General features: G+C 38.4%; 1 protein-coding gene across 1 annotated transcript in view; it reads left to right on the forward strand.

The window, feature by feature from the left end:
- GLIS3 (GLIS family zinc finger 3) overlaps nt 1-27,362 on the forward strand; it is a 128,790-nt gene that overhangs the window by 87,719 nt on the left and 13,709 nt on the right. The window contains exons 4-7 of the mRNA XM_026043661.1: nt 1,050-1,211; nt 2,149-2,259; nt 14,055-14,193; nt 21,206-21,371. Of these exons, the coding sequence (XP_025899446.1) occupies nt 1,050-1,211; nt 2,149-2,259; nt 14,055-14,193; nt 21,206-21,371 (578 nt within the window). The remainder of the gene's footprint in view (nt 1-1,049; nt 1,212-2,148; nt 2,260-14,054; nt 14,194-21,205; nt 21,372-27,362) is intronic.

The following is a 27,362-nucleotide window of genomic DNA, read 5'->3' on the forward strand; positions in this document are numbered from 1 at the left end:
ACAAATGCAATTACAGAGTGTTGCCCAGAACTATAATGTGCCTTTGTTCCCTGGTTTGGAGGATTTTTTGGGATGCTTTTTGTTTCCTGTTGGCATTTTCTCCTTGCACTTTATTCTTTGAAATTGTAACTACCTCTTTCATTATTCTAAATAACTGAAAGCAATTGGTTAAAATTTTATATTATACTTTTCTCTTTCTAGGAGGGGACTTTTACTTTCGTGCAGATTAGTTACACATGTATGCCATTTCATCAGATTACACGAGGGTTTTCCAGCTTGAGCTTTTATAAACATATAGATGGAGTAAATACAATACAATAAAATTCATTTATATTATTCCAACAGCAATTGCCCAATTCTTGCAATTGAGCAGGAATACTCAGAAGTTTTACATTAGAGTGTTGGAAATGATGGACATCTCTGATAACGCACTGTTATTTCTGCACATGTACAAGAGCTGCACACTTGTACGTTACACAGCAGAGGTTTTAGGTGCTGCTCAAAGGAATATGCAGTAACTGAAACTAATGAGGTCAACTGGTCTTGACTGCTAGAATTATAAAGGCCTATCTTTCTAGCAGTCATAAATGTTCAAGTCTAGCTGAATCAAAGGTACATAAAATTGTTGATGTTAAACAGAACTGAGTTTTTTCAGTTTCTCCCGTGATGGGCAAAGAGCTGGTGTTCTGCTCACGTGCACTTACCCTTCCTTGTAAGTGAATAACTAGAATAGGTGTAGATTGGGTGTATTCTGCATTGGTTACCCATCTGTATTAAGTCCTATTTTCATGGATTCTAATGATTCACCCATTATTTTTGGTACCTAATGCATCTGCTTTTTAGCATAAAGATAAAATATTATTTCAAATGTCCTAATACCACTGAGGCTCAGTGATTTGTCATGAGACAAACACATTGGGATTCCACTTTAYTCTTTGCAGTGCCATCAGCAGGGCAGCGTGGTGGCCTCTCCAGCCTCCCTTGGAGAGGTCATCTCGGGATCTCGCTGCACCTGCCTCTCTCTAACACTATTTTGCTGTCTTTTCCAGTTTGAGGGCTGCAAGAAGGCCTTTTCGAGACTGGAAAACCTCAAGATTCACTTGAGGAGCCACACGGGCGAGAAGCCCTACCTGTGCCAGCACCCCGGCTGCCAGAAGGCCTTCAGCAACTCCAGTGACCGCGCCAAGCACCAGCGCACCCACCTGGACACGGTGAGCACATGGACTCGTCCCTAGGCACCCTCCTCACTGCACAGGGCTCAGCGGTGCAATACCTGATACCTGAGCGGTGAAATACCTAGTTCCAGCAAACCGTTAGACCTAGAGATCATCTAAGATTAAGATGAATAGAGTAGATACTGTTGAGTACCTACAAGCCTTCAGAGAAGACAAGTCAGAGCAGTTACAGGAGGTTTATGGACTCTCTGGAGAACTAGTCTTTCTTTTTTTTTAATGTCAGATATTATAGAACTGGTGTCTTCCTAAAAAGGCATATGTGCTARTTGAAAATACAAGCTGAAGAAGGCCCTTTTCTTCAGATCTGTCATTTTGTGCAATACTTTACATACAAAATACATTACAAATGCTTTACAAATCCATTACAAGTACTTTACAGTACTGGGTACTTTAGCATTCCATGTTTTGTTTGTTTTTTTGCTTGCTTTCTCTGTAATGTAGTAAACTAATATTTTCCTTGATCTCTTCCTCTGAAGCAGAGAGCCTCTATAACCCTAAGCCATCTCTCCAGGTCTTTACTGCAATTTCTTTACCCAATTCACTGAAGAAATTAATTTCTGATTAAGTCAAAGATTACTGTAAGGGTAGAAGAGTTGTGATTATAACCAACAATATTTGTTATTACTGATTTTAAAAAATGCCATAATGGCAATTTTTAGGTTTTTAAAGCTTCAGAAAGATTTCCTTTGATTCCTCTGTCCTTTCAACCTTACTTTTACCTTTCTTCTTTACCTTTCTGATAAATTGCTGAGCATTATGTTTGTAGTAATAAACAGCATGAATTTTCTCTTAATGATGTGTCCTGCAGCATCMCAAGGCTCAAAGGGGTTCTTCAACAAGTTAAAATGAGCTGTGATTGAACATATATTACTACCCTTTAACAGTGTCATTATCCTTTTCCTTCTTGGCTTAGAAACCCTATGCATGTCAGATTCCAGGATGCACTAAACGGTACACGGACCCAAGYTCTCTGAGAAAGCACGTGAAAGCACATTCTTCCAAAGACCAACAAGCCAGGAAAAAGGTAAGTTTTCCAGTGTGTTGGTCTGTGTAAAAATTACACAGGGAAGCCAGTGTTTTAATGTTAGCTGCATCAATGCATCTTAAGTACGTGCTGATTTCCAAACTGCTTGATTTGAAAAACAGGTAATGGGAAATAATAGGTCTGATGTTCATATAGATAATGACTTTGACTTAATGAGGCTGATTACTTTGATGCTGTGTATTTTCAGATATATATATACTCAACTTATGTAATGAAACAAATTTTTTTTTTTTTTTGAAAGTAAAGAGATTTTTATTTCTAAAAATTTGCCCCATGGTAAATGCATGGTGGCACCATGTCCAGTGAATGCAGCCCATGTCAGTTAGAAAGATGGATTTTGAGAACAGGTGGGCAGTGACAGACAGACAGTATGTAGGATTAATTTGTAATGTAAAATTAATTATGTTTTCACATACCAGACACTTCCAGATATCAAGACATTTCAAAATACTGAGTCTCTATGGGCTCCATGAGTCAACAGTTGTCTGTATATATATACAGATATCTTTGAAAAGCTGAGTTACTAGCTAATGAAATAAGCATATTTTTTCATGTTTTTGTTGTTGTTTTCCTGATCATTTTTCATCATATCATACGTTAATCACTGGCACTGCTGCATTAGACTGTTTAGTCCACTGAGAGTAAAAATCTAAGCTTTTATGTTATAGGAAATAGATATTGATAAAAGGGGAACCTTCATGCACTCGTGTAGGGATAAAATAACTTTCAAGAAGCAAGCCCCATTTAAAAATAATGGTTTCATTTTTGATCATGTGGATGGTAAGTGGAGCTGTGGGGAGGGCTGTGGGTCCCAGGGAAGCCCAGTGAACCACACACCCACTCCTACAGGTATGTGAAATCCATGGCAGACAGAGTTTTGTGCACTGAAAATCACATATATGACTTGTTCACTGCAGCTCTTGTTATGGACCTGATTAAGCTGTATAACAGCACTGTAACTGAAAGTGAAATAATGTGGTTTATCTCTGTCTGATTGCATCAAATTACAGTACTATGTGGGGTTTCCCTTCTTACGTATGCATTTCTTTTGTGTTTTTTTGTTGTTGCTCTTCTGCACTCCTCCTCTGTGCTGATCAGTTTAAAGCTGACCTTTTTTTAATCCTGAGTTCACTATCTGTGTCTGCATTTGGGTTTAAAATTGGTTGTTTTTGCATCTTCTCTGTTTGATTTATTTATGCCATTGGTCACCTGAGATTTGTTAATGTTTGTGAGGTGGAGTTACTCAAACCTGCAGAAAAACTAAAGAAAAAATGTGGCATCAGTCAAAGCAGATTTTTAAAAGACGGATGAAGTTTGCCATCTATAGTGTTCACAAGTTACTGGACCTTTGAGAACTTAAAATTGCTAACTCATATCATGCTTTGGCATTTGAAATATTTCCTGGCAGTAATAATAAYAACAAAAGAAATAATAAACTTTTTAAGGCAGAAATAAGATTATTTATGACTTTAATTAAAAATGAAAATTGGCTTAATGTCAAAAAAAAGTCTTTACAAAAATGTGAATTCATCAAAAATAACCATAAAAATTCCAAGGTGATAAAGGCACAGTGGAGTAATAGCTCCAGCCCTAGGGAACTGTTTTGTTGAAAAGAATGAAACCCTTTGCTGTCACACCCTGTTAGTCATGGATTCATTTAATATATTGTGCCTGACTGCTTTTAATCCTCCTTTTAACCTCCTCCTGCACCCTAAGTGACGTTACTTTGGTGTTTTAAGTTGCTAGCTCTCCAAGACTATATGTACAAATGTGTCATTGATGCTGCAGAGCTGAAGTAGCAGGTAGATTCGTGTTCATAGCAGTAGAGTCAGCTACTAATTAAACTAAAATCTGGCTATCCCAAGTCTTCAGCCCTGGCTTTCGAGGTTTATCTTCAAAACAGACCATCTCTTTGTCCCTTTCAGGTATGAAGCAATGAGAAATAGCATAGATAAATTTGTATCTCTGAATTCTTGTCACCAGCTTTTATTGCTTTTTATGGCTGTTTGTGYCTTCTATGTAAGGAAGCTTCTTTCCTCTACCCCACCAGCCTCCAAATGTAGTTAACTGGGAATCTCTCCAGGTAATGGGATGAAGTCCTAGATTCCAAGAAGTGCCTGGAACAAACACATTTAATGARTGTAGCTTGGCAAGTGGTACAAGCAACTTTCATTAGCTTTGTAAAGCAAACGCAAAGAAAACAGTGAAAGGGGCCATGCCTGCTTTAGTCATCTATGTGATTTCCAAAAATCGATGTGATTTCCGGAAACTGTCCTCATGTATTAACAGGTATACAAATGCCATGCAAAATCCTGGAAAGAGAAGTTTAAAATGTTTAGTAAAGCATTTGAAATATAAACCTTATGCATCATAATTTCACTCCTTACTTTTAAAATACTTTTTGTGGGATATAAAGTAGCACTTCCTCCTTTATTTTAAAAAGTAAGAAATTTCTGATTGTGGTTGGAGTTCATCTTTCCTTGGAGAAGACTGATGGAACAAGCGAGCATGGCAGGCAGTGACAGAAAACTTTACAGAACCTAAATGGGAGCATCAGCTAGTCCTGAGAGCAGCAGTAGGGCCCAACACACCCCTGCAACTGCATAGTTAGTTTTAAAACTTGTCCTCTTATCAGTTCTCTTTTCCTTTCATCTTTGAAAGACCAGAGAAAGGACATATTGTTTTGTGAATTGAGAATTTACCACATGGTAATCATTTCCACCATCTGTAATAGAAGTATAGAATAGATGTGAGTTTCAAGGAGGACAGAAAATTTTTACACTGAGAGTGTTCATGCCTCTATAAATTAAAAAAAAAAAAAAAAAGATTTGCAATGGGTGTCAATGCTCATTCACTTCCAAACCAAATGGATCAGGGAATAGCCTGGTTGTTCTGTACTGATGATTTTCAATTTCTCAAACTTTCTTCTTCTGAAAACTCCCACTGCTAGTGGGACACAGTCTGTGTAACTTAAAGGAGAGTGGAGGGTCCATCTTGCACCTTGTGTGGAAGAATTACCTACTTCTGAATTACTACTTCAACTTTCAGGCTGCCTTTGCTTGATTTATATATTGTCCTGCTTTTTTTCTTCTCTGATTCCATTTTTATAACTCTTTTCTCTTTTCATTTCCTTTCTTATTCTGCCTTCCACCCTTGTAGCTCTGATTCTTTAGGAAATGCAGCCCAAAATGATCGTCAGTAGGTGACTGAGGTGCGTATTCTGTGGTAAGAGCACTCCTGTCCTTCTCTCTGTCCCTTGTTCTYCTATATCCTCTGATCTTTCTTCTGTTTCCCTCCTTCATTCTTTCCATGAACAGAATTTATCTGAATTGTCTATTTTAAAAGCGTATCGGTACATCCTGCAAAAGACCGTTTGAATGTTTTACATATTGTGTGTTTGCTAATCCTTGTCTAGCTTATACCTAATATTAATTAAGGATCTCCAAAAAGTATTTTCCACTTTCCCTTGCCTCAGTAATTACCTAACAGCTTTTAATGTCTTCAGTGCCTTTTCAGGGCATCCCTGAACTGGGAACGAGTAGGTTTAGCCCTTTGGTAACCTCTTTACAAAATTAAGAAAACCCCATTTTTTAACTGAGTAACTTTTTAAAGCAAAGAGTGGCTATAATAGCATAACTGATTGGGCCCAGGCTCAGTAAATGAGAAGGAGTTTTGAAAGGAAAGAYATAGAGAGGTAATTCATGAGATAAAATTATTCTTTCTTTTTTTTTCCTGTGAAACATACACTGCTATTTGGCATGGAGGATCAGATAAAATGAGATGAATGAGGCAGGATATTTGCTTGAGCTRATGTTCATGCTATTCTTCTTACAAAATGCTATTTTTTGACTTAATAAAACATCAGAACCATTTATGCCATTGGTATGTTTTTTTTGGGGGGTGGAGAATCTGAATATTGCCCTTCTATACTAGTAGCTGTAACTGTATGATAGAAATAACATTTAAGTTGAGGTGTCTACTAGAGCTGAGGTGTCTTGATGTCTGCTAGATGCTAYAGTTCGTATATATGGAACAGCTTTAATAAGGAAGGTTACAGTTAAGGGCTGAGCTCTGTTGTCTTCCACAATACTGTGTAATTTTACTCCTTGAGTCATTCTATGGAGTTGCTGACAAAAGTAATGTGCTACTTGATGCAAGTAAATTTTAAGTTTGGTACACTCTGTATTTTCAATGAATGACAGGGAAATTTTCTTTCATCTGTAAATTGGTGGTGCTGAGTCTGAACATACAAACACATAATTCTTTYAGTAAGTCTTCTTGTTGAATTTTTGTGAAAATAAAGTTATAAAATAGAATCATTAAGGAAAGCCACAGGCTTTATCATTACCTATAGAGTCATCCAAAACTATCTTAGAAATTGAATATTACTATTATGCTCCCTGTGAATATGAATTTTCTGTTGTGAGAATTAAGGCTCGGTCTTGTGCAAGCACAGAAACTTTACCTTTTTCTGCATATATGTCTTGAAAAATATCTGCTGCTCTTTACATGTCTTACTGAAGAAATCTATGTCTCTAAAACTAAAGAAAAGCTATAATTCACTATTCAGTAACACACAAGTCAACTGTAAATGGAATAAGTCCTCCACTGGCTTTGTGTATCTCCTGTCATGAACATGTACAACATCTAATACCTCTTTTTAAAGCTTATTCTTTCTTAAAAAAAAAAAAAAAAAATCCATCAATCCAGTGGCGAAAAGCCTTGTAAGGGTTCCAGCTTGGTGCGTATCTAACCTAATAATATTCCTTTTTGAGAAAACACTGCGTTTTGGAACAGAAGTTACTCCTCCTCCAAAAAAGACTCTCCAGAAGTGTTCTTATTACACCTGTGTGGAAGGAGCTCTTTTTCAGGTTTTGTGCCATCACATTTTTGAAAGCAATAAGAATTTTTTCACTGTACTTCCAAAAACAAGCATTAGCAAACTCTGAGCTGAAGAATTACCCCTCAACCACATCCACTCCTACTGTGGGCTGTGGTAGAGCTTTGTAGGACGGATTAATCAGCAGTAGCTGTGGAGCATCTTGGAAGCAGGGAGAGGAAGACCTGGGTCATCCAGCTAAAGCAGTTCTTGGCATGACCTGCCGAGTGGCAGGTGCTGAGACCAAGCAGTTGTCCCAAGTGAAATGGACGTTGTGGACATAGACATCCTTGCATGGCTTGTAACATTCCTGCATGTTGCTTATCTGCCACCACGTGTCCTTAGAATTGGGAAAAAAGGAGGGAGACAAAATCTGCAGCTTCGCGGGCAGACCTGGGTCACTGTGGTCTTCTGAACTTGGATCATTTTACGTCCCCTTTGTGACAGTTTGCAACTTCCCTTTCAGAGTGCTTTTATATATGGTGTATATAAACCTGTCTTAATGGAAATTTATGAAAAATAAGAATGATTTTGTGTATTCAAAGATGTGATATGTCTTCATGGAAATCAGTTCTTAGGTAATGTTTTTCGTAACAGGTTAAAGCAGAACTTTCTGTCTATTCTTGGTAAATTGTTTACCTTTGTCTCTGTCAGTCATGTCATATATCATTTCTCAAATACATCATTCCTCCATGAAAAAAAAAAAAAAATACAGCATTCTTACCTCTGGCAATGTTGTACACCTCCTGCTTGTTCACTCTTAATATTGTTTTATGGTAGAACCAGACTGKTTTTACTGTTACGAATATATGGATTTCTTATTGCACTATTAAGGAACCTACCAATGTTTTCTAAGATTTTGAATAAGCAAAATTTTATGCCATTATTTAAATTTAGTGTAAAATATGTGTATTTCATTCCACAACTGTTTTTTTTTTCTTTGTTTTCTTTCCATTACCTTACGTTTTTAAATCATTTTCTCAGTATTTGAGAATTTTGAGAACCTGCAAACACAATAAACACAGTGCTTAAAGGTTGTTACAAGGAATCAATTTACTTTTTCTTTTCTCTTACTCAGAGGGAAGTGAAAAGGAAAGCCTCATTAATTGATGAGGGGTTAAAGARGGGTTACCGTCATTGATATTTTAGCAAGTTATTAGGACATTAAGCTAGCTGTTATTACAGTGACCCTGTCCAGTATGTGACTGTTTTAATCTGGAGAAACTGCTCTGTTTATGAACATCTGCTTTGTGGGGAAAAGCAGCTTTTCTCCAGATCCCACAATATTTCTGTATCTTTCAGAGTTTGGGAACCCGTGCTCAAACTCTTAGTTGAGATTTCACTTTTAAAACTGGAAAAGGGAGAGAACAGAGAAGAGGGAGGCAAATCTATTTCCTTGCTTCAAGAAGCCTTGAGCGTAAGGATATTTTCCCTCAGTTGTTCTCTATAGAGTCTATTTAAAAGATGCCATTAATGCAAAATGAAGTGTATTCAGGGGCTAAGGGTCAGCGAGCAGTGCCCATGGCAACTCAGAAACTATTCTGCAGAAGAAATGCTGTAAAGAGTAAGTGTTTTAATCCTCARCTTTAATCCTTTTACTTCCTGTTTTCAAAATGAAATATAAATCAGGMACCATGGAGTGCAGCAATTTCTTCCTGAAAGGGATGTTGGCAAAAAGAGATTAGTAATGGGCAGGAGTGWTTAAGGAATTTAATCACACAATTTGTTGTAAAACTTTCGAGGCGATGAGTGACCAGTTCTTTTGAGCATGGCCAGTGAGAAAACAGCAAAACCCACTTTAAAAATGATTAGAGGGTTGGCTTCAGCTGACAGCCCCCTGTCATTGTGCCAGTCCTTGCAGCCCTGCAGGTGGTGGATGCTGCTCCAGGCGCAGTGGGATGCACTGCATGTCCCTTGCAAGGAGGCTCCGTGGTGCATGCAAACCTCTGCTTTCCAGGCAGCCAAATGCAGTGAAAACACTGTGTATTTTTCATTTCTGCACTTGGGGATACTTGTTATAGTCAAGAAAGTTTCTCTTCACTGTGAGGGTAACATTTAGTGATTCCTCGCCAAGTTTATGTGATGCCCAAAGAGGTGCACCAGAAGGAAGGAGCAGCATCACCTCTGTTTAAATTTACACACCTGCCAAAAAGAAAAAAAGAAACCAAGATTTCTTGGCTTGAAACAATTCATGGTGTTTCAGAGTTATCCTACGGGGTCATTCCTGATAGCAAATAATACCTTTTATGTATGTTTGCCTTCACTTCCCTGCTATCAATCACTTGCACTGCCCTGCCTATGAAGATGATAACTCTCATCATCAATATGTGATCTAGCAAGATTAATGTTGTGTAGACTAAGCCTAGGAGGTTCCAGGTACCCTGCCAAGGTATTATTTTAAGCACTCAAGAATTATTTTAGGCATTCAAGGTATTATTTTAAGCCCTCACATGTTTCCTTGAAGGAACTGGTCCACACACAAACAAAATTCAAGGGGAGATTTCCACAAAATCTGATAGGAAAGGCCAGTGTAACAGTGAGGGGTGCTGCAGGGTTTAAAAAAGAATGTGAAGTCTGAAAATCTTTGTTTCCGTATACTAACAATAACCTAAATATTGTGTACAGGAATTTTGTTTKGTAATCAGGATTTCTCATTGCCTTAAAATTTTCCAATGTTAGCTGAGTATGCTTTTGATTTTTATTGTAATCTGCTGAAAAACATTCTTATGTTTTATTGATTTAGGCAAGGTGCCAATGATTGAAGCTATTTTGTCTGTTGAACTTAAATAGTCATAGCAAACCTTACAGCAGAGCAAAAGTAACTTTTCTTCATATAGAGCTTAATGTCAATCTTGGGCCAATARGGTATATTAATTTCAGTTTTATTCCACTTTCCCAGCCAGTGTTGCAACAGAATGAAAAAGCAGACTGAAATAGTTTGTGTGCATATCTGAAAGATGTGGCAGAAAATTATCAGAAAAATCCTATGGCTCTCCAGAAGTCTTGCCCAGGTGATTCATTGGAGACAAGGATTATTGAGGAGCTTTTCTCTCTGTATTGCTTCCTTGCTTTAAGATATCTATAGCCTACAGATGCAAGATTTAGGACATTAGGCAAGTGTAAACTTGTACTTTCTGTTGGAAATAAAGTTTAGACCTCTGCAAGAAGTCCGGGGATGGTGATAAAGTTGAGTTCCATGAAGAAACTGGATAGAGTAGAACAGAAATAGAATAGAAATAGAATAGCTTTCTATTTAACTTGCAATTTCCCAGTGTCAGATCTGTGCACTGTCACTGTCAGGTACTAGCAGGACATAATTCCACTAACTGTACAAGCAAATATTAACTCCTAACCACTCCTAAAGAAAAATTACTAAAATGTGCAGCTCCACATTGTAGATCACACTTCCCTTTTCCAGTGCCAACTCTGCTGCACACTCTCAGGGCAGTAAAAAAGACTTTAATGTAAAGCTCTTCCTTTCAACAAAACATATAAGTTTTCCTTTTTCCTTTTTTTTGCTTGGTTTAGATATGGCAAACACAAAAGGTGTAACCTGTGTTAGAAAAGGAAGAATTGGTCTCACCTATAACCAGTGCTCCCCAACCTTGTGTGGAGATCTGCACTATTAGTCACACAGCATTTGGGGTCCATTAAATCTGCTTTCAAACAAGAAGAAAAAAAAGAAAAAAAAAGGAGAGAAAGAGGTTGGAAATGGTGGTATTTGAATTAAACAACTGGAAAATTGAAAGGACTTGGAGACTGCGTCTTTTACTAAAGTTAATGTGAATGCCTCTAGGCAGTATTTAAAATTGCTGAGATCCTATTGTTTGTGGTTTGGAAGCGAACTAAACATGTTTGAAAAATCCTGAACTACTTTTTTTTTCTTACAAGTCGTGTTCATAATCAGATTTTTTTTTTTTTTTTTTTTTTTTTGGTAGAGTCTCATTTCTGTTGAGCACGAAGAAAGCTGAGAAACTAGCCAGGTGGTACGAAACCATGCATATTTCAGATAAAGCAAAATGTTGGTCAGAAAAATATAAATTGAATGATATTTTCTTTTCAGGAAGCATTTCCTTCAGAAGTATGTCATGTCTTCTTCGGATGAACAAATCTCTGATGTTGTATTCATATACTACAAAATTGAAAATGGGAGAATTTAGAATCTTACTCCCTTATAATTATTTCTACTTGTATCATTTATTCCTGGTAGCTAATTAATCATATCTAAAATGCTAAAATGACAGCAGTAGMATTTCTCTCCATTGTTCTGCAGGATGATAAACATTAGTTGATTATCAAAGGAGTAAAATAATTGTAAATCTTGACTGATGGTGATTTGTTTTCTACTTTAGAAAAAATATCTGCTTAGTGATGATGAGAAAATCTCAGATTTTCAGGTGCAAAACCTGTCAAGTCTACACAGATCTACTGAGGTTGAAAATCCACCTTTCATAACAAGTGTTTTATGAAGGGAGGTAACAGAGAGGCTGACATCGCTAACCTGTACTTAGGCCAGCCCTAAGCTTGGTCTGCCTTAAAAAACACACTGAAAACTTTTGGTCATCAGTGCAAAATTTCCAGTTGCCAGTTTAGTCATTCTGCAAGAAAAATTCCTAATGTTAAAGCTCTCAATTAAAAATCCTGGTAACTGGCAAGTTACCAGTCCTGGTGTTATAGAGCTTGTGATGCATTAGGTGATGAGCAGGGAAGTCCTGTTCTGCAGCCAGGTAGGTGTGAGGGATGTGACTCACCATGAAGCCAAAGGGACCACCAGCTGCCTCCTCCTGTGACAGGATGATCCTGCTTGTTCTGATATGATCTGTCCATTCACCTTGGATTTCTTTGCACAAAGAGTTGAAACTCAGTTTTCACTGCTTTTGACAAAATACAGACRATGTTTGCAGGGATCAAAACGTTCTGTTTAAAGAGATTCTGTAAAAGTAATAAAAGTCTGTAAGGACATTTGGCCAAGACTGAGATTCTGTCATCGTGAGCATATCTACAAGGAGTGAAGCAATGCCCAGAGCAGCTGTAATTGATTGCCTGGCCCTTGCCATCAGCATTACTGATGGTGCATGGTGCTGCCTTCATGGGAAAGATTTCAAAAAGCGTAAGCGGAGACTGAGAGGCTAAGCCGAGCTTTAGAGGGCAGAGGCAGGTRGACCTGGCTCCAGGGCAGCATTCCTGGTGTCTTTTGGGGGAAAATGCAATTTTTGGGTGGGAAGAAGAGTAGAGTGCTCTACACTTTGCTCCTCATCTCTTCAGACTGCGTAGTAGTGGCTGCTTTCCAAGAACAACTCAAATGCATGCACTGGAGTTATTCCCAGCATTATTTGGGATTTTTCCTCACATGTATTTTAACTGTATAAATCATCATGATAAAAACAGATATTATACAATCTATACGTATATGTGTGCATGACTGTGTATGTACATGTATGTGTATTAGAGCTGTCTTTCTAATTCTTGTGTCTATGAAGAAAATAGTCTAAATGTAAAACAGAAACAATTAATGCATGTTTTTTAGCACAATATTCAGAAATCAGATAGGATCTGTCTTTCTTCTACTGTTTATTTCTTGGTATTACTGGGTTTGTGTTGCTGATTCTGTTTTTTGTTTCATTATTTTCCTTCTTTGTATTGCATGTATTTATTTAGTGCTGACTGTTGTGCAAGCCAGAAAATTATGTCAGCACAGATTGCCATGACAGATTTTTTCTCAGTGTCAAAGCATTTGCAAATGCAAAACAAATCCCCAAACAGAGCAAAACAGAGAAATACATGTAACAGATATAAGGATGTTTGGCTATTACTTCTATATAATGCTCATGTTTAATGAGTAAATATTTAGCTTCCATTTCCTTATTATGCTTGCTGTTCCCTCCATAAATAATGCCTTCTGATTATAGAGAGGTGATTTATTCCTTATTTAAAAAGAAAAATAAAGTTGGAAACAAGCCACTTAACACAGGAAATGTCTGTAAGTTTTATTCTATGTGATAAAATCTTTTTTTTATGGAAGTAGTATTTTGTCATATTTATTTTCATCTTGGAGTCCAGAGAAATTTAGAATCATGTGATTCAGCTAATGTTATGCATAATGTGCTTGACAGGAATTTGAACTTAGGTACTTTTCGCATTTAAAATCATATGTACGTAATTTCTTTTTTTTTAAAAAAAAAAAAAAAAAGCTGTATTACTAGTGATAGCAGTAAAAACAGAAGAACTTGTGGCTAATAGAAAACAGACAGCCATTCATGCTATGCTGAAGGAAACATTTCGACCCTGGAGCAGACTGTAAATATGGATGATGAAAGAAAAGCAGGAATAAATTGGCAGGAAAATCTTGCTCCCTTCCTCTCCTTCACCTTTGACTTCCCTCTGACTCGGTGCCACTTCTGTCCTAACCACATGGAGTGGATCCTTGGGGGCTGCTGGCCCCTGTTCCCTCATTTCTGCTGACATTGATGCACCCCTGAGCCTGCTCTATTGGGCACTATTAACATTTAGTGCCTGCAGTTGCACAAATCACCATCGCATCCGCTTCTTCCTCAGGGCACCACGCCAGCGGGAAAGTATCTCTGTTTCKACAGCATTGCTCTGCTGATGCAAAACATCTCAGTCATTTGATAGGTCTCCATTACACATGGACCAGGGTGCTCTTCTTGCATAGCATCAGAAGGAATTTCCCTGGACAGATTTGTAATAAAAAATCTGCTGTAATTAAACAGCTCTTTTCACGGAGTTTTGGGGTGAAGAATTGGGGTTGCACTCCATTTATTTTGCTAACGCCTCTAATGTTTTCCTTGCCATTTTGAAGTGTCTTGTTTGGCTGGTTTGTTACTTTTTTTTTCCCTTGCAATGATAGTTTCTCCTTCCTTGTGTTGTGTTCCAGTTGCGATCGAGCTCGGAGCTTGACCAGGACATCCTGAATGACTGCCTGACAATCCAGCCTCTCCAGCCTTCCCCTTCACCACACGATGCAGCAAATACCATGAGACTGTCCCCAGAGTCACCTCATGAGATCTACCCAGGTACAGGAAAGGGACAGAAAAAAAGGGGGAAAAAAGCCTTATTTATTGTTTACTTAACATTTTGGATGATTTTGCAGCACAGGATGTCCTCTAAAATCATCCTCATCTCATGAAAAAGGTAAAACTTGSAAAGTAATATGAAAATACAGATTTTTACATCTTTTGGGATTGAGGAAAGRGATGATAAATCTTACGTTATCCATAACCTACCACAAGGAGGGCTCATTTTGCTCTATGAGTATTTGGCTTCTGCTACCAGTTCATTTTTGCCATTCCTTCTAGGCATCTTGAATGCATAAAGTTTCATTTGGAATTTAAGGAATATTCTCCTTCTTCATTATTCATATATTACATATCAGTTTTCTCATGGATCTACATCAGTGTTGCATTACGAGCACTCCTATTTTGTGTTACTCTTAAGTATGCCAATAAACACATTTAAGGYATAGAAGTGATAATCCTATTTTTATTGCTTTGGTAAGTATTTGGGATTTTCTTATTAAGATACATAACTTTCCTGCCTGGCTAAATGTACAATGGCTGTTCACACTTCAGCAGAATTTGAAGTATTTGAGAATTTACAAGTGATAATACATCTCAAAGTTCAGCCTAAGGCAGTGTAGTATATTAATGGTTTTTATGAAACACTTTAATACTTGTGAAGACTTCTGTTTTTAACTGCCATGCAGAATGCATTACATCTTCTAATAATCTTTATTCTACTACAGATGAGAGTCCAAGCCTTAATTGAGAAGCAGATGTAGCAAGTGAAGGAGTTGGCTGCATGATATGTGCAGCAGTAGAAGTGGCATTTTCTGAAGTGGCCACTTGGAAAAAGTGGTTTTATTTTATTGAGAGGCTTGCAGACAGAAAGTTCTSAAATGCTTTTGTTAAGGCTATTGTGAATTATATGCTGGCTTGTGTTGATGTAGGTTTGTATTAAAAAAGACCAGGAAATTGAAAACTATGTTTCCTACATTGACTGAATCCTAATTTATGAAACCCTTGTTACTACTATGCTCTCAACTTTTTTTATAAAACTCTTATTATTATTATACTGTCAGCCATTACATGCCTTAGTCTGGTCACAGTCAGAATATAGCACTGGTTGTTTGAGAGCTAAAGGAAATTTCAGATTTTAAAGATAGGTTTTGGAGCAGGAAACTTCTGCCTCCCCTCAGTAATAATATAGTGCTGCTTACATGTGTTTTATTTATTGTACTTTGAGGTCGAGAAAGATACTGGGAAAAGTTTAGATAAAAAGGGAGTTACTGGGATTAGTGTAAAAGAAAACTTATAGAGAAGATTGAGTTTATCCTCTCAAGTGCCTGGAAGTCATGGAAGAAACGCAGGAATTCCTGAACATTTTTGCAGGGGGTTTCCACTGAAATCTCTTGAGCACTGAGCCTTTTACAAATCAGGCTTTTAGACTATACTTAAATGTTTAAAATCCAAGCTGATGGATCAGTTTGAACCTAGGCTGGTAGCGTGTCCCAATGATGTGTCAGAATCCTAAGCCAAATAAAGTGATTTCTGGTAGCCAGCCCTAGGCTGAAAATAGTCTGCAGGCAGGATAGTCCATACATGACTTCTGAGATGTGTCATAACATTTTGTAATCTCATTCATGCCTTGTTTTTCAATATTGAAATTCTTTAACCTAGTAATCTTATTTTTTCCCTTACTTGCGACTGCATCCTACTGTGCAGCAATTTTTCTACTGTCAGAGTTAATCAACATCAGCAGTATTTTCTCTGTATAAGTACCAAGCTGGTTTCTCTTACACAAGTGTTTTCCCCTGACCACAGCGTAGCACATTTCTCCTGGCTTTATTTTCTTGTTCACAGAAAGCAAGCGGTGTTGTGTCACCTCAATTCGTGTAGGGTGTTGTGTCAGAAATAAATGGATCCATGTCACTTCATTTTGTCAATGACCCAGTCCAGATGAAATGGATTGTTTCATTAGCTGCTCATCAGGGCTGATAGGTAACATACTGTGCAGAAAAATGAGACAACAACAGAGAAAGAATTATTTGAGGGGAAAGAGCAATCTTAAAGTTAATCATACCTCAAGGAGAGATGAGCAAAACATCAAAAATCTTCAGTATAGTGACTTGGAAAAGCTATCCTTCTGATATCTAAAATATCTAAACCTCAAAATATCTAAACCTATCTGATATATATCTGAAATGGAACATTTAGCTGCTAGTCCATTGACTGTTGACTATTAAAATACAATAATGTCTATAACGATTTTTATTTTGAGGCACAAAATCTACAACTGCATTCATGTTTAAATAAAAATACAAAAAAATATCTTTTGATTATGCCGGTAGTACTTAAAACTAAGGTTAAATAAAAGTTTGATCAAGGCCTATGTCATTTTATAAAAGAAATGTGAACAGAATATAAACTAGTGAATTTACTAGGGTAACATTAGAGGTCCCTCACTTACAAACAAACAAACAAAAAAATCATAGCCCAAAGTAAATCAGATTACTCTACAGAGTGCTATATAAAAGCATTCGTTTATTTTAGTGCTTAGAATTAACATGCATCCTGCAACCATTCAGTGAAACATTTCAGAATATTATTGCTTGAAATACGTCCAGAATGCTTCCAGGCAATGCATTCTGCTCACTGTCAGTCTAACATCCTCTGATCACATTAGGTAGGTAGGCAGTTAATAAGACATAGATGAGGGAAGACACAACCTTTTTTTTTCCCTTCTTTCTCCTTATGAACTACCACAATATTTGAGAGGAAGGAGGGACAATGAAAAATGTCTATTGTATAGAGGTCTAAAAAGAGGTCAAATAACATTCAAAAATTAGAATATCCCATCTTATTTAGCATGTGACTTGYTTTGTTATTTCTTTGATAGTAGCCATTACCATTTTTATCAAAGGCCTGTAAGTTACCTCTGTGCTAGCTCTGACATTTTTATTCTGATGCAACTGGTAATTTCGCAATGAATTTCTTGTTTTTTTTCTCTAGTTTTCTGAGCCATAGAGAAAAAAAAATCTTAAAAAACAGTATATCTCAGGACAAGGCTTCTGTTAAGGACCTTGGTCACAAGAGCACCTTGTGTTCTAAGTGTTGTGATTCCTCAGTATTAAGGATAGGAGGTCTCAAAGGCAGAGTTCAAATGAAGAGGTCTCCAGAAAGAACTAGATTTGGTTACTACAAAAGGTGTTTCCCTGGACTTGTTTTCCTCTTCAGCCTTAAGTTTTGTACATTTTTTGTCCATAAGGACATTATAAGCCTTCAGGAGACCTCCAGGAGCTCTGATCTACCTGTAGACCATCGTAGAAAGACACAGAGAGCATCACTGCAACCCACATAATGGGCCAACCTTGCAATTTGCCCTTCATAATGTCACTTTTTCATCTGACATGAGTCATAACCTTCAACTTCATAACAGTATTTTGATTGCTGCAGCATTTCTTAACCTATCAAGGCCTCTTTCAGATCCATACATACAGGAACCGTCAGAGTTAACAGAGGACCTGGGCAGGATCAGTAAAATATCTGCATGCAGCAGGTTTTACATTTGCTGAACTTATCACCTAAGTCTCAGCAGGACCCATACACACATATTTCTGACCAGAAGATCCTATAGAGAAGCGTGAAGTGTAGTGAAGTATGGGCACCTAAGGAAGAACAGAGGGAATGGCACTGATGTTCCTAAGTTCAAAAACTATTTCAAATTTTCCTTTCTAKGCACTGCTAAATCCTTTATTCACAAGGATAATATAAAAATTCCCTATAGAAATGTACTCCCCATAGAAACGTAGTATTAAATATAACAGTTCTAAAAGTCTTGAAAATTAATGAGTTTATGATTTCAATGTGGACTACAAAATGAAACCTTCAGACTTTCTCTATATACAAAGAATGCTCAGGCCTTCCCCCAAATCCTGTGAGCAGAAGKGGGAGGGGAGGTATTTTGAGGGCAGAAGCAGACTGCCAGAATGGTGATTTGATATAATAAATCCAAGGAATTAATTATACCCATGTTGGTAATTTGCACAGAGGACGATGATAATTCTGTATTTAAAAAGCGTTTCATGAAATTATAGGTTTCAGACTCCTTCAAAAGACAAAATTAGATTATTTTCTTAAACTTAGGTTTCAATAAAATTTTAAATGCTACTTCTCTGCTTTTTTCTTTATGAAGGAATCTTGCTCAGATCTTTTTTTTCTCTTCCTTCCACATGGTTTGTTCCTATATMAACTTACTAGAATTCATGTGAGTTTAACTTCTCATACAGAGAAAATGTCTTTGCAGAGATAACTGAAAATTCCTTTGTGTTGATAATTTGATTTCTGATGAAACTCCAGAAACAAAAACTTGAATCCTCCCTTTCAGTGACTGTAATTGGGTAATCTCTCTGGAGGTAACTCAACCTTGCGTTCACATTCAGGGCTACATCTGTCTTGTAACCCGTGACGTAACTTTTTAAGATGCCAAGTGGGTAATTGTATTTGTTTTAGTTTGTTTTGTTTTCAGACTATCCATACTTTTTTAAGATGCTTTTAATTGGGCTAATTTGAATTGTGTTGCTAGAAAGAAAAGCCTTTTGTTAAATATTGTTCATATTTGTTCTGTGCTTTTCTGTGCACACCTACGTGTTGGTATACTGGAGTCAGTGGGAATGGTTATTGCCAGAAATATTGTCCTGGTTTCATACCACTTAGGTTGAACGTTTAACTGTGATCATGCATTGAAAGTTGTTCCTTTAGATAAATATTTCCTAATGTTACTATGAGCAAGCAATAGAAATTTAACAGTGCTAGAAAAGTTTGTCCCACACTACTCCCAGGAAAAAGGTGATGAAGCAACTTAGTGATTAGTACAGAATTACTCCAAGTTTTTTGTCAGTCTCTGAAGACTGTCTCTGCTAGGGCATTGGCCTGATGCTGAATATATTTGTGGACTGCATGGGTCTGTATGCACCCAATGTCTTTCAACATTCCTTCCACATRTTTTTTGCAAGGTTTAAGGTGTCACTTGGCCTAATGCTGTGCCCATCCTGGGAAGTTTAAAGGGCAGCAATTCCTGCTGGCAGTTCCAGCAGATTTCAGTCCGCTGGGTGCTCACAGACAGGCTTATTCCAACACGGTAGCTCCACGCACCTTGATTCATGGGTTCCCAGACTAATCAGGGCTGTGCTGTCTTTATGGGGTTTCATCACAAGGTGCAGTGGGCAGAGTTGTGTAAGGAGGGAAAAGCTCTTTACTTTTCCCCCTTCAACCAAAAAAGTCTTTGAGATGGGATTATGATGGGATCATTTCTAAATGACTCTCTGTTCTGCAGTTTCTGTACAGATATTGTAGGCATTCTTCACCTCTTATGATGTTCTTTGAGGACCTGGTTAAAATCCTAGAGTTTTATCAATGAGGTTGGGTGAAATAATTGTTTGCRTGTGTTATAGGTAGGATTTCCAACCACAAATTAAGATTAAACTTTTAAAAGACAAAATGAAAGATGTAATAACCAGAGATAGATTATTTTCATACTTGTAAAGTAATTGAGGGTTTATAAGATATTTAAAATACTCATTATTTTGGTAGTCATTCAGTGTCAACGTAAGTCCCTTCACACAGATGACAACAGAAATAGTTGAGTGCTTTTGCAGAGGGATTTGATAATCAGGATCTGGTCTCATAAAYGCCTAATTTAAGGAACTTCTGAAAATAGGATTATAGAATTTGGGTTCAACTTATGAAGACATTGTGCAGGAGTGCTTTAATGCTTTATGTTTAAACATTCATAACTTTTGCAAGAGCAACCTGAGAACTAATAATGCTAGTTYATGTGTGTATATATATATATATACACATATATATGTACATATATATCATAGAATCATAGAATCATAGAATGCCGAAGGTTGGAAGGGACCTCAGAGGTCATCGAGTCCAACCCCCCTGCTCATGCAGGGTCACCTAGAGCACGTGGCACAGGRCTGCATCCAAGCGGGTTTTAAAGATCTCCAAAGAAGGAGACTCCACAACCTCTCTGGGCAGCCTGTTCCAGTGCTTTGTCACCCTCACAGKGAGGAAATGCTTCCTTAAGTTCCTGTGGAACTTCCGATGCTTCAGTTTGAAGCCATTTCCTCTAGTCCTATCRCTGGCCACCACTGAAAAGAGGCCGCCCCCTCCTCCTCACTGCCTCCCTTGAGGTATTTATACACGCTGATCAGGTCCCCCCTCAGCCTCCTCTTCTCCAGGCTGAACAGRCCCAGCTCTCTCAGCCTTTGCTCACAGGGCAGATGTTCCAGGCCTCTGATCATCCTGGTAGCCCTGCGCTGGACTCTCTCCAGCAGCTCCACATCCCTCTTGTMCTGGGGAGCCCAGAACTGGACGCAGTACTCCAGATGTGGCCTCACCAGGGCTGAGTAGAGGGGGATGATCACTTCCCTCGACCTGCTGGAGATGGATATGGGTCTCCCCATATATACACGTATATATGCATATGGGCGATGGGCAGTTATGGGGACAATAAATATTTGATCTTTTCTTAAAGATCTTCAAAAAATTCAAGACTTAGTAGGATGGTGAAGATAGAGAGGATTTCACTGCTTAGGTAACTGAGCTTTTTGTTTGTTCAGTGGCTCTATACATCCCAATAGCCATTTTACCATCTTTACATCCCAATAGCCATTTTACCAGTATGAAGCTGTAGAATGTCAGGATTCAACCTGAAGCTGAATAAGGTTATTCAAGCTTATTCAAGGAAAAGCTTGTTGAGCTTATTCAAGAAAAAAATCTCACAAGTAGTTGGTAGTTGTGTTGCACATCGTTTTAGGAGAGTATCATTTGGCACTAGCCAAGTTCCTGTGATCAGGGGAAGCTTTTATGATTTTTTCTTTACACGTTAGCAGGAAACAAGTCCAGGAAAGAACAGTTTCTGATAAGAGCATTAGAGACTTTGCAGAGGAGAGTTGGGGTGGTGGCTGGTGGTGCATGGCAAACCTGACCTGAGGTGTTTCTCTCTTCTCGGTTTCAGCTGCCGTGTTCCCCGGCCTCCAGATGAGCCAGAGTGCCACCACAGCGGTGGGAGCCGTGTCCTTGTCCCAGCCAATCAACCTCTCCTCCCCGGGGTGCAACATGCAGGGCAGTCCTCACCATCCACATCAACAGCTACCTCTTCTCTCAGCTGTGGACTCTGAGAGGTAAGACCACCTCTTTTTATTTATCTTCTTCCTTTTACTTCATTTTGAAAAGCCTGAGGAGTAACCTCAGGAAGTTGCTTGAGTGGGTAGAAACATTGTCACCCCAAGGTGATGACCAAGGAGAAGCCAGGTCTGACATGTGGGACCTGGTGTCTGTCTCTATTGAGGGACTTTCTGCGAACACCACCATGATCTCCAGCAATGACCTGAACAAGCCAAGTCCTTCCAACTGGGACGTGTCAAACTCCAGAGGAGCCCAACAGCACCTCCCAGAACACACTCCCTGGGATCCAGTGTTTCACTGTATGTGCAGTGGGAAGCTCTGAACTCTTTCCTCTCAATATTCTCTCAGTTCTGAGCGTCTCTGCAGGAACTTGGCATCTTCTGTCTTTTCAAGAGGAATGGATAATGAATGGATTTTGTTTTTAGTTCTCCAGTTTCAGAGCTTGATTTATAGTCAGGACTCATTTTTTGCTGGCTAGAAACAAGGCGCCTGAGCTTTGCTGTTTTCATTATTTCATATATTTTCAGAATGAAAGCAAATTGCGTGAAAGTGGTTTAATTTTCATTCTTGGGTGTTTCATAAATTATTTTCAGCAGTCCTTCCAATTATTTATATCCTATATGGTATTATACATTTCCACTTTGTTTACTGAAACTGAAGTCTGTTAGATCGTGAGAATAAAGAGACTAAGTAAATAGATTTTCAGTAGCAAAATCAGCAAGATACACTGTCACACTTGAAAGCTATTGAATTCTTAATATCTGTGTTTGGAAATTTTATTTATAAGGCTTTGTTTTCCTGTCTCCCTGACTTTCAGCATTCTAACGCATTATTATCTGTATTTCATTAATGCATTTCAAGGTGTTTAATCTCCTTAAGGGATAGAAATGTCAGTAATTTGGAAAGCATAAAATGTCCAATTATAAACCCCAAAAGAATGCACCCTAGGCATCAATTACTAAACAACCAAGCATAATTTTGTTTGACGAAAGCCGTACTAACTCTGCCTGGAAGAACAGAATGGCTCAGGGAAACGAGATGAGCCAAAAGCACTTTTCATTTTCAGTCTGAACACTTGAATTCAGGCAAACCTGGAGCCATGGTTAGTGTTTTTTGGCACAGCAGTCTGAGATTGCCACTTCGTGATGGTCTGAGCTATTTAAGGGTTCATTCCCCTGCCTGTTCGTGGCCACAAGGACCCAACYGATTTCCCTGGCACTGGCTCTGGTCATCCTTGGAAACCCAGTGAGCTGCTGAAGCTCTCTTGCCTCTCTGGGAAATTTTCTTTCCTAGCACAGTTTTCTTTACGGTGAGTCAAGCCATCATGTCCAACAAATGCTGGAGCCCCGCATAACAGGCAATGTTAGATCAGCATCTATCACCATCATTAATTTATTAATAAATTTAATAAATTATTAATAAATAATTAATAAATAATTAATTATTAATAAATAATTAAATTATTTATTAAAAATAAATAAATGTATAAACCCCAGTGATCTCATTGGCATGTTTCTGAAGTGGTGACTCTTGCATGAGCACAGCAGAAAATCAAAGTGTGACTTAACTCGTGAAACCCTTGGAAATATTGCAGACCTCAGGATAGTACAGAATTCCGCAGATTAATATTGGCAAGCAGCTAGCCTGGAACGAGCTTCTCARTTCTCATATGCTGTAGTAACTGTTTACACTGTCTTTTTTGTCTGCTCTTTCCTGTATGCAAAACTGCTCAGGCTTAAAAACAACAACAATGAATCAAAAACCAAGAACTTCATTTAGGCAATTTGACAAATGGAAATCTATATTCAAAAAAGAAAAACTGTTTTGCTGTAGTGTTGATTTGATTACAGAACACGTAGCACACATTAAGACAAATGCTTAGAATGAAAACTAATATAGAAACTGTTTCTGGAATGCAAAACAGATCACTTACATAAGCCCCTGAAAGTTGACTCTCTTTATGCCATTTTGGGAGGAGGAGTGATGATAGCATATGAAAATGTGAACCAGGGGCCATAGGCTTTGACCAAAGCCTTTGACAAGCATGGATTAGGCTTTTTATCTTCTACTCATCAAGCAGACCTGCAGGATTTAGGGGCACAAGGGTCCCAGAGCCAGGACTGACTAAACAGCCTGCGTCTCTGGGACTTTATTCATCTTTTGGGTTAGAACTGGACCACGCCATCCTTGTGGCCAGGGTGCCAGRGACAAGCGGACAGAGAGATAGTTGGGTGCCTTCTCTTCCGCTTTTATCCACCTTGTGATGGGAGGGAACTGCAGAGCAGATGGCACAAGACCCTAGGCCTAATTAATGTGAAAGTCTGACCTGAGCAGGGGGATCTATCTTATCCCACTCTGCTTCTGCATGAAAAACTGGGTGCAAGGTGCAAAACAGGGTGCTGCATCCAAGAAACTGCCACACACATGAAAGAGAATATGCACAATAAAAAAGCAAACTTTATTTTTTGTGGTCCCAACTGTTAGGGTCTAAGCTTCAACACTCATCTAATTTGCAATAATCTCTTAAATATTGACTGTTCAATGAAGATAGCAACTGATGACAGTACACGAAAATCATGTATATGAAAGGGAATATAAATATGACTTTGCTTACTCTCTTTTTTTTATTATAAAGAAGATGGGGCATACTTAAACCCCAGAAAAAAAAATCTATTTTTATATTATTAACATATGCTACTCAGTGGAATAAAACTATTGGTGCTTGTATGTTTTTGCAATAAGCATGAATGTCTTTGGTAGCAAAAAAATCCCTGACATACATTTTGCTTTTTAAGGCTCACTTCTGTGCAAGAAATAACGTGTTAGCAGACAGGAGATTAGAGCAGAATTTTTGCATGGGACATTGTGCTCTGTGTAATTTTTCACCGTTCTGTGAACCATGGCTGGTGGTATGGCCATGAGGGATGACACATATGACACAATTTCTAAACTCTGTATAAAGTTGGAAAGAAAGACTTGGGACTGAACTGTCCAATTACTGTAATGCTATAATAAGTTCTGTGGCAGTGCTTCTGTTTGCTTATTCGGGTATGTGGTTATATTCCTTTTATGCTTCTGCTATAAGATAGTAAATGCCTCCAAGACAGACTTCCAGACACAAGAGCCCCTGCGGGGATCCAGCCATGGAATCAGGACATCTAATAATGTCCATACATTACAAAGCCCTTTGTATGTGGCAAACAAGGGACAGCTCTTGGAAAGCCTTTAGTTAGAGATCTTAACAGTGAGGTTTTGAAATCAGAACAGTAATTACTTTCCAAACTTAGGACACTTGGGAGAATTGGCTGTTAAGGGATATTATCTCCTTTTTTAGTCAGTGAGGAAATGACAGCTAACTACGCAAGCTCAAAGACTGAAGGTGAGCAGCAAATATAAACCCTGAGCTTGGCCCACAGCCAACCTAGCAAAACCTGAGATTTTTCTCCACACCATTTGTCTCTTTTCCAGAAGCATTTTCCTTTTTTTTTTTTTTTTTTTAATTCATTTGCAAGAAATTCAGTTCTCTAACTGAATTCAGTTCTCTAACTGAATACATTCACAGAAGATTCAGAGAGAGAATTTAAAGTTATAAATTTCAAAGTATTCCTCTCTACAGGGAATCTGTGTTTTGATGCAGCCCCTCACATTTCCCATGCTTAAATTCCACTCCTCTTTCTTCTCCTAATCAAAGCACATATTTGGGTGCTTGTCAGAAGAGCTGTTCTTTTTTTTGTCYTTCTGGCCCCTTCTTTGGGCTAGATGGACCACTGACTTGATCTGTTATAGCAGTTGCTGTGTTCCTAAAGCTTGAGAATCTGTGTCTTGAAAGGGATTTTCAGACTCTTACTAATGGCTGAAAAGAAGGATACAGAAGTGATGCCTGGTGACACATGCGGTCATCTCCTGCAGACACCACGGGGATGGGAGCCTGCTGTGGGATCATTGCCATGCACAGTGCGAGGCCCATGGGGAGCAGCAGAGCTCTCTGAATGCAAATGTGTTGGCTGCACAAAAGCATGGACTTCTTTTTTTCCATCAGCTAAAATGTTTCTTTTGAGAGTGAAGATTACTTAACTGTTTGGGGAGAAGAAGGAAGAGAGGAAAGTCARTTTCAACAAAAAAAAAAAAAAAAAAATCAGTGAACTGTGTTATAACTGTGTTATACATAGGCATAGCATTTTTGTTGTTTGGCCAAATAGATGCATGCATGACTTTGAGGAGTTAGAAATTGTGCTTGGCAAAAACTTAGGTTTCTCTGTGTCTAAACCATGTCTCTGAAGAGACATGGTTGTTGTTGATGGCTAGCTGGATGTACAGCGCAATGTGCTGGGTTTCCATAGAACAGCTGAAAGTTTTGCTCTCTGACAGCGTAGTGGGGAGCTGCAAAATCACTGGTTGTGATTGTTGTGATTGTGTAGTGTGCCACACTAGCACGTGGAGTGACAGCAAAAGTGGTGCTGAGCACAAAGACCTGGGGCACTGTCCCACACTGTCCACGTTTGCCTGGAAGCAGGAGGCAATAGGAGGGAAAGCAGCACTGCATGAGACCCCGGGGAGGCAACAACCTGCTGCAAACAGCTCGTAACTTTGTCCTCAATCTACCCAAAACTGCCACTGAAACCAGGTGAGGAGCTCATCTCCTGCATGTGCCAACGCTTTCCTCAATTCCCAAACTCTTGCTGCGTGGTAAAATGCACTGGAAGTCCAGCCAGTTAAAACAGAGCTATGATCCAATAAATCATTTGAAAGTGTTTCTAAAGAAAAATACAATCTCTGAAGACCAAAGTTTTCGGCTGTGATGTTTTGTTTCCGTTTTGGAAGTATATTGAAAATAATGTGAAGTTTGGTCTTGTGTAAGTAATGGCAGATGCTCGCTGTTTTAGTGCAAAGTTGAGGAAAAAAGGGGACAATGAAGATAAAGTTGGATCCAGCARAGTAACATTGTTCCTATCTCAAATAATTACTGATAATAGCACTGTGTTCCATACTTTATAGGGTTAACTGTAAGCAAAATATGTCTTATTTTAACTCATTAATAAACAGGTTTAATTCCTTTTTCTTTTTTTTTCTTTTAACAAATTTTGCTACAAAAACTTTCTTCTTGGCCCCGTGATACCCAAGCTGATACCCAGTACTATTGTCTCAAACCATGTGAGGTTCTGGGTAAAGTACATCTTGCATAAAAGCCTGTATTTTTCCTCCTTGTTAAACAAATACACATTTACAATTGGTCATCCACTACATGGCACTCAACTACTACTAGTAGTAGTTTATTGTAGTAGTAGTGGTAGTAGTAGTAGTAGTAGTTTATCCTTTCCCCTCCCTTCTACAGATTGCTCAGATTGCAAGTTTATTTTACATTTGGGCCAGCTCTAGGTAAAGATTACTGTAGTAAATGCCTTTTTTTTCCCAAATTAGTACTGATTAGTAACACTGTATGTCCGTATATGCCTCCACCTATATGCTATCTGACCCAGCAATGCACCAGCAGGATGCCTTTTTCTAGCTATGGTTTGGAAGGGAGAGGTACCAGCCCAAAGGATCCATCCCTGCACTGACTCTGCTCCCAGCATCCGCAGGGATCCTGCAGATCCAGCCSTCTTTTTCCAGGGCTCCAGAGCATGGCCACCGCTCTTAGTGGCGATTTCCTAACAGTTACAAGCTGGTCCTGGTTGTTTCAGAAACCAAATTGAATTTTCAGTTCCCCCTATAACACCCTTGATTTATTTGGGGACAAATCCATGTTGAAGTAAGCCCAAGTTTTCCTTTTGTTAGGCAGGAGGGAAGTGCGAGTATATATCTGTAGCCACCCAAATGAGTAAGCCAGGAATTCGTGAATGATTCATAAATCACTATAAATGCTATCTAAATCTACTAAAAAGGACTCCTGTCTGACTATACATAGTAGTGTATTAGATGTTAAATCAAATGCAAAATCTTCAAAACTGTGCTTTTCATTTTGAGTTTTGAAAAAGGAAAGGAAGGGA

This window comes from Nothoprocta perdicaria, unplaced genomic scaffold (assembly GCF_003342845.1).
Source record: "Nothoprocta perdicaria isolate Ctin4 unplaced genomic scaffold, notPer1 scaffold_333, whole genome shotgun sequence".
In the NCBI taxonomy this organism is placed as follows: domain Eukaryota; kingdom Metazoa; phylum Chordata; class Aves; order Tinamiformes; family Tinamidae; genus Nothoprocta; species Nothoprocta perdicaria.